At 40.7% G+C, this 12,354-nt stretch overlaps 1 protein-coding gene across 29 annotated transcripts in view; it reads left to right on the top strand.

Moving 5' to 3' along the window:
- RBFOX2 (RNA binding fox-1 homolog 2) overlaps positions 1-12,354 on the top strand; it is a 290,149-nt gene that overhangs the window by 133,841 nt on the left and 143,954 nt on the right. Inside the window, exon 1 of one of the 29 annotated variants that reach the window (XM_054675474.1) lies at positions 102-340. The exons of 27 other annotated variants lie outside the window; for them this stretch is intronic. In XM_054675474.1, coding sequence (XP_054531449.1) covers positions 326-340 — 15 coding nt within the window. In that variant the 5' untranslated portion in view covers positions 102-325. Of the gene's footprint in view, positions 1-101; positions 341-12,354 lie in introns of those variants that run through there. One more of the 29 variants, XM_054675468.1, reaches the window with a different exon arrangement.

Raw genomic sequence — 12,354 nt, 5'->3', positions numbered from 1 at the left:
GTGTGCTGTACACTCTAGTTCAGATACTCAGAGCTGGGAACTCCCAGAGAGAGAGAGAGAAAGAGAGAGAGAGAGAGGGAGGGACGGAGGGAGGGTGAGAGGGAGGAGAGAGAACAACAGAACAGTCAGCTGGAGCGGAGGGGGGAGGAGACCAGTCTTTTCTTTTTTTTTTTTAGGATTTTTTAACTCAAGTGATTTTGGGGGGTTTCTCCCCACCTCAAACCCTTGCCCCCCAGTTTTGACATCTTCTTTCCTGTGGTTCACTGAAGTGCCTTTTTGCAGTCCAGGATCCACTGACCGCTGAGTTTGAGCAGCCCGATCTGACATGATGTACCTCTGGGTGAGTACAGAGTGCTGTGGGTGAGGGTTTGCACTTGCACATATAAGGAGTGGAAAGCTGCGAGGTTCTGCTGTTGCACAAATGGCCTCCCCACAGAGCACAGACTGCCACATCCCCTTCTGTTCCAAGGTGTTAGGTTTTTAAAACCTAGCAGTGATTGTGACATTGTTTTTTTTCCTCCCCCTATGTTGTTTATCTTGTCAGACTTAGGCGCAAGGGCTGAACTCCCTGCGCAGTACCATCCCCTGGGCTTGGTAGGTTTGGAGAAGGCAAGTGGGGCAGGTGAAGTTGTGAGCTGGTTGCTTCAGAACTGCAGTCTTCCTGGTGGCTCAGGATTGACTTGTGTTTTGTTTTGGGGGTACTGACCTTGTTAAGCCATTTCTTTAGATATTGAGAGCCAATAGGCGGCATGATTATTAATTAGGAATAAGCTTTCATAAGCTTTTATCTAATAATTTTTACTATCCTTCACAATAGTCTTGTGAAATAGGTCACTCACTACTGTTATTAAAATTGTATGAGGAAAGTAATTAAGCCACAAAGAGTGACTTGCCCGTAGTTAGAAATCAAGTCTATAGCAGTTAGAATAGTAATTAATAATGAGACATTATAAAGCATTTTATATTTGCCAGGAATGTAGTACCTTCTATTACTGTAATTTACCGTCAATAGTAGCATTGTAGTTTGGGATGGAGGAAAACTTTCTGGGACTGGAGAAGTTTGTGAATTATGAAATGTGATAACTTTTAGAGAAATGTCAGGGGAAATAATAGAGAAACTGCTCCCCCAAGCCGCCTGCAATTTTTAGTTGTTAAGACAAGAACGTCTTACAGTCCGTTGCAAAGATGGCAGTATGTCTCTTGAGCAAACAGCTGTTGTGTGTTGCTAAGGGAGCCTACTAGATGTGATGCTCTTGGCTACTAACCAGCTTTTTGAAAGTTTCCCTTTGCCCTTTGCCCTTCAGCCCAGATGTCTGGAATTGCAGGAACCTACTTGGCTAACACAGGCTAAATTTATAAATTATCAGAAAGCAAATGTTAACTGCGTTTGCAGAGATGGAGCTTGTTCACAGAAGATGTATATGTATGTGTGTATGTTCGGAGGGGCTGCTTTTCGTGCTTCTCCCTTCATGTTTAAATATGACCTTGAAATATTATTTTCTCTTCTCTATTGATTTTTTTGTAGTATTTGTAAGAGCTCAGAACTTTTCTGACACACTAATGTGCATTAAGTAGTTTTCGCCTCCCTGTAAACTAGTCATCTGTGTGGGCTCTTTGCAGCCTTGTGGGTGGGATTGATCAGCCCTGTTGACCTGAAGGATGGGCTGTTCTGTCTTTTGATTTGTTTGGAAGAGGAGTTATGAAAGGAAGCAAGTTGAATTAATCTCATTTTCACTCACTTATGTTTGATGAAAGCAGACAGTGACAGTCTCCTTAGTTATTTCCTTTGTGCTTATGTTACAGTTGCTTGTGTATTTATCTCAATTTTTTTTTTACTTATTAACCCTGGAACAGAGCTTCCCTACCAATGCTACATGCCAGATTGAGATAGAAATGTGCCAAGATTACTATACCCCACAACCCTTGGAGAGCCAGCTGGGGCTTGGGAGTCCCCTGGTCACTTTGATCATGTGCACCCTAATTTGTTTACCACTTTGTGCTATAAAAATATTTCCTATGTATGCCATGACACCTGAAGGCTTGGGTAGCACTGCCTAGAGGGCAAAAAGCAGGTCAGCTCTATCTCTTTTATTATTTGTGTCATCTAGCCCAATGCCTTTGTTTACTTAATTGAGGACGTGCAGAAGGAGCTATAGCGAATAATGCCCAGATACATAGAAGGAAGCCTTGGTGGTCACGCATTCAGTGGGAGGCACAGAGGAGCTGCTGTGGACTAGGAATAGGAGATGAGAGTTTTAGTGTAGGTTTAGCCAGTACCAAGCCATGTGACTTTCGGCAGTCATATAACTATTCTGAGACTCAATTTCCACATGCGTAAGATAATTGAACTGAACCTCTTCTGATTCTGAAATTCCATGAAGTGAATTTTATGTAACAGTAGATATGCCTGAAGAATGCCCAGTTCTGCAAGGATGTTTAGGTCCAGGTGATCAGAGAGAACTGTCAAACACACTGTATCACCTCCCTTGCATGCTTGGTTTGGTACCAGTAATGGGTCAAAGGCACTCTTTCTGAGTATTCTAGAAAAATTACTGGACTATGTTCAGTTGTCAGTACCTCTGAATTGGTGCAGATGGGCATTTTTAGAACCTGTAGAATTGAAGAGTAAAAGTTACAGCTTATCCAAGCATTTTCGTTTGTGTAGTTAGATGCAGCTCATTAATTTGCTCCTGTGTGTCTAGAACTCTGAGATAGAATGCTATCTTGTGCTCTCTCTATGCTGCTTTGCCAGATTTTCTCCCCGCTTTCCTGTTGAGTCATCCTCTTTTTTAGTGAATTTGGTAGCGTCAGTTGGCAGCATGAGGTGGTGAAAAGAATACGGGTTTCAGAAACCTCACTAGGTCTAAATCCCACCTCTGCCATTTCCAAGTGTATGACTGTTAAGTTACTTAACCTCTCCGAGCCTCAGTTTCATTTGTCATATAGGGAAAATAGTGGCACTCAGGATTGTTGTGAAGATTTGAGATAATCTATGAATATACTTAACATAGTGAATGGCACACAATAGATGCTCAGTAAATAACTAGTACAAGCCAACTTTTTGCTTTGAACATTTGCATAGGCAGACTACTCACCACTCCGAAGTGTTTTCTGTATCACGTTGAGGGTATCTTTGAATTCATCTAGGGAGAACTTTGATAAACACAAACTAGTTTTTTGTGAAATATTTTCCCTCTTAGTTTGTATGTTAAGTACTCGTGGCTCGGGAGCCCTTGTTAAGGTTGCCTCTTGATGGAGAAAAATCCCCATTATTTGTTGTAAACTTTTTTTTTTTTTTTGCGTTGCACCGTACTATTAAGCATTCATTATGTCATTTATTTTCCCTCTCTCATCGCCATCATCAAAAACAGGGAAAGAGACAGACAGATATGATTCCTGTACTGAGGCAACTTACTTGTTTGATGATTATGTAATTTATATCCAATAAACATAATTATAGACCACTTACTTAAATTACCAGAAAACAGGATATGTTCTCCCTGTCTGTGCAGTCTTAGCTGGACAGGCACCAGGCCCTCTCTTATTCATGCTGTATATGGATGAACTTCTGGATTTTATTTTGAACTGTTGTTTTATCATAGATCAATTCTGTCTTCTTAATAAATCAGTTCAGCCAACATTTAATGAATGCCCATAATGGGTAGAGCCAGCTGTTGCAAATACAAAGATGATTAAAGATTAAAGACATAGTGTGCCATGGCCGGCCTTAGTGGCTCACGCCTGTAATCCTAGCACTTTGGAAGGCCGAGGATGGCGGATCATGAGGTCAGGAGATCGAGACCATCCTGGCTAACATGGTGAAACACCGTCTCTACTAAAAATACAAACAATTAGCTGGGCATGGTGGCACGCACCTGTAGTCTCAGCTACTCAGGAGGCTGAGGCAGAAGAATTGCTTGAACCCGGGAGGTGGAGGTTGCAGTGAGCCGAGATCATGCCACTGCTTTCCAGCCTGGGCAACAGAGCGAAGACATAGTGTGCCCTTAACAAATTTATAACACCATGGTAGAGAATCTGTATGCACAGGTAATAATGATTTTTGAATGCTATTCGAATCTGTGTACACAGATAATAATGATTTTTATATGCTATTCAATTAACATACATAAGTGAAATTCTTTTATGTGCTATTTCATCCTCACAACATTGTTAAGGACTAAGTATCATTATCCCTATTGTACAGGTGAGGAAAGCAACCATGAGAGAGTATATAACAAGCAGTAAATGGCAGACCTGGAAACGCAATCTCATCTTTTAAAAACTATGGCTCTTATTTCATTTTACGCTAGCTTCTTTTGGGAGAACCTGATTTTTTTTTGTTTCATTTTATTTTATTTTAAACTGTCTATTGAGTGATAACATTTACTCCTCAGTGCATCTGAATGTTAGCTATTATCTTCATTTTACAGATGAGAAAGCAGATATTTCAGTAACTTGCAAAGTCACACAGTTTGCAATTGTCAGAGTTAGAATTTGAACTGTGGTTTGTCCATCCCTAAAACTTGCTATACCACAATTAGCCTCGTCTTGTATTTGTTCAGTGGTTTCCAGTTTATCAGTATAGTAGTCCCCCTTATCCATGGCTTCACTTTCTGTATCTCTAGTTACCCAAGGTCAATCACACTTCAAAAGTATATTTTGAGAGAGATAAAGAAACCACATTCGTGTAACTTTTATTATAGTATATGATTATTCAGTTTTATTATTAGTTATCAATCTCTTACTGTGCCTAACTTATAAATTAAACTTAATCGTAGTATATATAGAATTCAGTACTACCCAAAGTTTCAGGCATCTACTTGGGGGTCTTGGAATATATTTCCCACAGATGAGGGACACTACCTGTACTAGTATTCAGCATGGTACAAGGCTAGAGTAGAGAAATGAAAATAAGGAAACCTGAATTCTGTTTTCATCACCCTTCGTTACTTGAGGCAATTACTTAACTGTGTATACCTTGATTTTTCAGGTTACGAAAAAGATATATTCTTAGGAACATTCATGAAATAATCTTAGAAAAATGCATATCAGTCATTTTAGAAATGAAGTAGCAAGTAACTGATGGCTTTATCATAAAACTTGAAAGTCACAGACTGTGAGTCAAAAGATACAGTTTCGGGTCTTGGTTGTGCCATTTGTCAGTGTATCATCTTTCTGAGCATGTTTCCTAATCTTTAAAATGGGACCAAGAGATTATTGAGATAATCTGTTAAAGTTTCTGGAAGTTCTTTTGTGTGAGGCAAAAATAAGCTAATAACAACACCTTATTCAGGTTTCACGTTAGTCATTTAGTGCTTTTTATCACTATTTTGCCACTCTAATTGCTCTACACAATTAGAGAACTAGACTTAATAGTAAATTGAATTATCACAAAATGTAGACAGTGGCTCAGTTCAGATAACATTTAAGGTCAGATGCCGTGATAGGTACCGTACTTGACAGTGAAAAGCCATTAAAAGATTCTAAGTAGGATTGGGAGTAGGGTGAAGTGAAGTTTATAATTAGATTTTTTAAAAAGATACCTACATAGATTAGAGGAGAGTAAAAGTGCAGAGAGAAGTTAGGTGGATTGTTGTGTAAGAGTCTGAGTGACAGGGAAGGTCATGATAGAATGGGCTGGAGGGAAGCGGAACTGTATTGAGAGATTCAGAAGGTAAAATTGACAGGATGTTATAATTTAGAAGAGGACCAGGTTTTTGTAGGAGGGAAGATGAAAGGGATCATGGGTTTGGTTTTGGATTTAGTACTTGGGTAACTTTGAGATGTTCAAGAGGAAATATTGCTTACATGGCCACCTAGGTCTGGAAACAGAAGGAAAGACAGAGGCTTTCCTCTATTGTGAGAAACCTGCATGCCCCGAGCGGGTCTCATAATGGCTTAAAATGATAACGGTCTAGGGAGGAATGTAGAGCAAGAAGAGAAGTTAATGCCTGGAGAAGAATGAATTTTCTTTTCTTTTCTTTTCCTTTTTGAGATGGAGTCTTGCTTTGTCACCCACCCTGGGGCACAGTGGCATGATCTTGGCTCACTGCACCCTTTGCCTCCTGGATTCAAGCGATTCTCCTGCCTCAAGCCTCCCAGGTAGCTGGGATTACAGGCACCCACACCATGCCCAGCTAATTTTTGTATTTTTAATAGAGATGGGGTTTCACCATGTTGGCCAGGCTGGTCTTGAACTCCTGACCTGAAGAGATCTGCCCACCTTGGCCTCCCAGAGTGCTGGGTTTACAGGCCTTAGTCAGTGTGCCCGGCCAAGATTTTCAAAGGAAGCAGGGAACTAGGTTTTAAAGACCTTATTCTTAAGGAGGAAAACCAGGACATTAGGAAATCAAGATAAGAGATTGTGGCAAGACACTGAAAACTGTCCTTGGATTTAGCAATATGGAAGTCATTGGTGACTTTAGCAAGGGTTATTTTGGTGGAATGATGAGGGCAGAAGCCTGAGTTTAGCAATATGGAGGTCATTGGTGACTTCAACCCCTCTTCCCTTTCTGCCATGAGTGGAAGGAAGCAGCCAGAGACCCTCACCAGATGCAGGTGCCAGTGCCACACTTCTTGCACAACCTGCAGAACTGTGAGCCAAATAAACCTCTTTTCTTTATCAATTACACAGCCTCAGGTATTCCTTTATAGCAACATTAAATGGACTAAGACAATAGCCTAGAGCAATGGGCTGTATTGTATAGCCTAGGTATGTAGTAGACTAGACCATCTAGGTTGGTGTAAGCACATGGAACCTTGATGTTCTCACACAATCAAATTGCTCAGTGATGCATTTCTCAGAACACATTCCTGTTGTTAAGTGATACATGACTACTATATTGCAGATTTGAGGAGTGAAGCAAGGTATAAAATAGTAATCTCAAAAAAATGGGGAGTAAATTTACTACAGAGATGAAGTAGGCCTAAGATTTGTGATCATAAATTTGATGTATGTGGTGGCGAGTCAGTTGTGTGAGTTTTATCCGGCGATCTTCCGTTATTTAAATGCAGGAGAGGAATAAGTACATAGTTGGAGCTGCCAAATGAGTTAGACTAAGGGAAAAGAGGACAAGGAAATTAAGATTTTTTGGAGAGGACTCTGTGTAGTATGAGGCCATAGGATCTAAACTGGCTTAGGAGGGAGGTAGAACATAAGAAGGAGTAATAGTGAAAAAGTGGTACATCAACCTGTAAACTATAGATCTTAAGGAAGCTGGAGAATTGCCACAGGGGTCAAACTACTATCGTAAGCAAACGCTTGATGGTGTGATAATAGAATACTTGAAATTTTTGTAGGTAATGATTGTGTTAGAATATGATGCTAGGTGAATGGCTTTAGGTGAAGTGGTGGAAAAATACAGTTGGTGCTAAAGACTTCAAAAAGAAGGCCAAAATGTTGAATCTATGTGGCTGTTGAAGTTATCAGAGTGATAAGACCAACAATGGAGATGAAATCAGGGAGCCCTATTTAGCAGGGGATAGGTGCAGTTTGCCTGGAGGGAAGAGAAGTGGTTTGGAAGCAGTATTGGGAAGGAAGGAAGAGGATATCTGGAAGGTCCAACACTATATGGTAATGGGGAGTAAGGCCGATGCTTGCCCCTGCTGAGGTATGTGATGAGTAAGAAAAAAGTGTTTACTGTAGAAGCAACAGTAATCTCAGGGGCAGTCTGGTTTCCTTAAGATCAAAAGAGTAAAGAGAATATCACAGAAGAGAGGTGAGTGTGTAGAGGAGTTTGCTGAGAATAGCTCATGACCTCCAGGGCGTGGGAGGGCAAGGAAGTGCAGGAGATGGGATCAGAAAAGGCATAGAGAACAGTTACCATTGTAGTTGTTCAGGTATGAGGTAAAAGGGCCTTGAGGTCAGGGTTTGACAATGAGAATAAAGATTTTAAGTAGATAGGAAAGGCTTATGCATGAATGCTAAAATATGGCAAGCTTCAGTTATTTAGGAAAGCCGCCTTTACTATTTGTTTTAATATGACATTTAATGTTAAACAACTATCTCTTTCTGGTCATGTTTCAAATCAGAATATGGAATTTTGTTGTTGTAAAATATATAAATTAAGGACTAAATTTGGAACCAAGTAAGTAAATACTTATTGTAGATTTTAAATTGTTCGTTTGGAGGAGTAGAAAATCAGCGTGGTCAAAGCACACATATTGACAAGAGGGAGAGGGAGGGTGGAGGATTAAACACACAAGATATATTTCCTCTGGTCCTTTTCCCAACAACGACAAAAAGATATTTTAGGAGTTGTAGTCTTACTTCACTAACTCCCCTTTCTCCTTCTTGGTTCTGGAAAACTGTACAGTCGTGTACCACATAAAGACGTTTCAGGTAGCTATGAACCGCATCATTCATCAGTGCAGTTCAATGCATCAGTCAATGCAGTTGAATGCATCAGTCAATGCAGTTCAATCTTACAGTGGTTTCATAAGAGTGTATAAATAACAGTTGTATCTTTACTGTCCCTTCTCTGTGTTTAGGTATTGTGTTACGATTACCCACAGTAGAGTATTCAGTAGTCACCTGCTGTACATGTTTGTAGCCTAAGAGCAATAGGTCGTACATACCGTATAGCCGAGGTGTGTAGTAGGCTAGGCCATCTGAGTTTATGTAAGTACACTCTATGATCTCACAACTATGAAATCACCTAACAACACATTTCACAGGATGTGTGCCTGGCATTAAGCAGCACATGACTATATTGCTTTTAAAAGTTGTAATCCAGTTGAAAGCATTACATTCCTGTTTAGAATTAATAGGTTTTTCTGAATGTGAGAACTTGGTGCTCCTCTTCACACATTTTTTTTAGCATCTTTCACTATTATTAAATAAGAGAACATATGTTACTTGTAATTGAAGGCCAGCATAGAATAGACATTCCACAGATATTGGTTGAAAAGTTAATTGGATATTCTAGGTATAATGAACTGTCTGGGTAGCAAAGTGTTCAACTAAAATATTGGGTTTGGGCCGGGCGCGGTGGCTCACGCCTGTAATCCCAGCACTTTGGGAGGCCGAGGTGGGCAGATCACGAGGTCAGGAGATCGAGACCATCCTGGCTAACATGGTGAAACCCCGTCTCTACTAAAAATACAAAAAATTAGCCGGGTGTGGTGGTGGGTTCCTGTAGTCCCAGCTACTCAGGAGGCTGAGGCAGGAGAATGGCGTGAACCCGGGAGGTGGAGGTTGCAGTGAGCCGAGATCGTGCCACTGCACTCCAGCCTGGGCAACAGAGTGAGACTCTGTCTCAAAAAAAAAAAAAAAAAAAAAAAAAAAAATTAGGTTTGGGTTTCACTTAACCCAAATCTATAGGCTCTGTACTGTCTTCATTGTGTATTAACTTGTACGGTGTTTTACTTGCTTATTTAAATATAGACCATCTATTCATTCAGAGGTTAAATAAATCAAGACCTAGCTTTCATTCCCTAAAATAACTGTCAAATTATTTTTCCTGAGTGTGTGAGATGAACTTTGATCACTGGCAAGATTCTCGTATCCATGAAAATCAGAAAACTGACTATGGTTTCATTGTGTTTCTCATCATATGCTAGTTACATTTCTGTCCCTGGCCTAGTCATTAGCCTGCCATATGATTAGACAGATGATCTTTATGCTCTTGTGTCTCATCTGTAAAATGGGCATGATTTTCCCCAGTAGAATTGTTAAGTATTATTTCTTAGATAAATTGACATCCACATAAAATATTCTTAATGATTTATTTATTCTGCTTCTTGTACAGTACTTGAAATTGCCAGTTAGGTAAAAAAAATCATGGTTTTTTTGGCAAGGTGGGACTGAAGGTCTCACTAAACAGTACAGTAGATGCCAAAGGCTGGGCAGGGGTAGGCGGTCAGAGCACGTGTTGGAAAGATCAGTTGTTGCCGTGTCTATGTTCTCCTCTGCTATATTTAAGTAATTTTAGATATTTATTTTTATTTTTGTGTTTAATTGTATTAAATTAAGGTTATTAAAAATAAGTTTCTTGGATTCATTGAAAATCAAAACCATTTTTGCATGTTGCTCAACAAGTTGCTCTAATATTGGATGTTTGCAGATAATATTCAAACTGGAGAAATTTTCGATTGTTAAAGGCAGTTGGGATTGGAAGAGATAAGAAAATAAATTCCTGAGTGCCTCCTATGATAGGAGGCACTGGGTCTGATGCTTTCATTACTATTATCTTGTTTCATCTTACAACGGGGAAGGAAGATTCAAATGCGCAGTCTTGCTTCAGAGTCAGTACTCTTAACCAATATGTTGTAATACATTCAGCTAGTCTGTGATAGGCAGCATCTAAGATGGTCCCTAGTGATCCCCACCTCCTGATATTCGTACCCTTGTGTATTATCTTCCCCTTATAGGCTGGACCTAGTGACTCACTTTGAATGCATAGAATATGGAAAATTGATGAGATGTCACTCCAAGATTTGGTTACAAAGAGACTGTGGCTTTTATCTTGGGTGCTTGCCCTCTCTACCTTTCTCTCAGAGCCCCTACACTGTTAAGTAGCCTTGTGGGAAGGCCCACAAGCCAGTGATGTCTAGGCCTAACAGCTAGTGACCTGCCAGCAGCCAGGTGAGTGAGTTTGGTGGTGGATCCTTGATAGTCAAGCTTTAATGATTGCAGCCCCAGCCAACACCTTGACTGCAGCCTTGTGAGAGTCCCTGAACCAGAAGCACTTAGCTTACCCAGCTGGATTTCTGATCCACATAAACTGAGATAATAAATGCTGTTTTAAGCTACTGTGATTGAAAATGAATTGTTACATAGAAATAGATAACTAGGCCGGGTGTGGTGGCTCACGTCTGTAATCCCAGCACATTGTGAGGCCGAGGCAGGCGGGTCGCTTGAGCCCAGGAGTTTGAGACCAGCCTGGGCAACATAGCAAAACCCCATCTCTACTAAAAATACAAAAATTAGCTGGGCAAGGTGGTGCGTGCCTGTAGTCCAGCTACTTGGGAGGCTGAGGTGGGAGGATCACCTGAGCCTGGGAGGTGTAAGCTGCAATGAGCTGAGAGCGAGAACTTGAGCAAGAGAGCGAGACCCTGTATCACACACACACAAAAAAAAAAAAAAAAAAAGAAGAAGAGAGAGAGATAACTACAGATTTTGGTACCAATAGTGGGGTGCTTTTTGGTGAAAATCTAAACTGGGAGTGACTTTGAAACCGGGCAGTGGACTTTTAAGGAGAGTGTTAATATAAGATTAGAATACCTTGAACACATTATAAAAATGGGACTTTGAGGCGATTGTCACGAGGTCTTAAAGGAAAGAAACTGGAAGAAAGGGGATCCTTGTTATGTAGTGGTAGAAAGTTTAGCAACACTATCATTTGTAGTTGTGGAAAGCAGAAAGTGTGTTTCATGAACTGAGAGATCTAGCTAAGTAAACTTCTAAACAAAACATTGCAGATCCCCTCTGGTTCCTTCTTGCTGCTTAAAGTATGAGGGGAAATAAATAAATTGAGGGAAGCACTGTTAAAAAAGGAGCCAGAACTTGATGATTTTGAAAATTCTCAGCCTTTCTGGTTGGCAGAGGGTGATGAAATTAAGACATGGCAAAGATCAATTCAAGAGCCACTCCGGGGAGAATGGCGGTCTAAAGATAAAGCCAAGACTGTGCCTTTAAAGCCTGCTGTTAAGACCTGAGAAGGTAGTGCCTTAGCATCCTCTTCAGTCACACTCAAGGCCTCTCAGTCAAACAATAGGGCTTCTAGCCTTTTTAGCAGGAGCCCAAGGTAGAGGTAGAAGAGTTCCTCTTGGAGAGATCTATGGGTATAGCTTTTGTCTATTGTGGTGAGATTTGCAGGAAATCCACTGTAGCTAGGACTGAACAGGAAAAGAAACAGTACAAAATGAAAAGAGGCTGTCGGACACCCCTAGCATTCTGCTGGCAGGAAGCAGGCTGAGAAAGTGCTCAGGAGCTAACACATGCCACCTTTCATCAAAAGGGAAAGATGACTCGGAGGTTGGAAGCAGGAGCCTAGAGATGAAGGCAAAAGTCATGGAGAATTCTTTTCCCAGTGTTGAGACCTAATCAAGGAACTTTCAGCGTTTGCCCTGCTAGATTTCAGAGTCAGTATGGATTAGTGACTCTTTTGTGCCCCCCAATTCCCTGCCGTTCTTTTGTAGAAAAAGTTATGCCATTTAGTGATTGCAAGGATTTTAGAGAACAGAAACCCAGAGGGCAAGTGAGAAAGCAGCCCTAATACCCTGCCATCTAGGCTCCCAGAATGCCATGCTGTTGTTAAATTACTTCTTTTGGCTTTTGCTTACAAGTCATAAGTACCAGATGATATGTGCAAAACTGAAGCAATCAGGAGAGGATTTCCCACCCCCGTATTT

The sequence above is a fragment of the Pan troglodytes genome, chromosome 23 (assembly GCF_028858775.2).
Source record: "Pan troglodytes isolate AG18354 chromosome 23, NHGRI_mPanTro3-v2.0_pri, whole genome shotgun sequence".
Taxonomy (NCBI): Eukaryota; Metazoa; Chordata; class Mammalia; order Primates; family Hominidae; genus Pan; species Pan troglodytes.
This window is presented reverse-complemented; position numbering and strand designations above follow the sequence as displayed.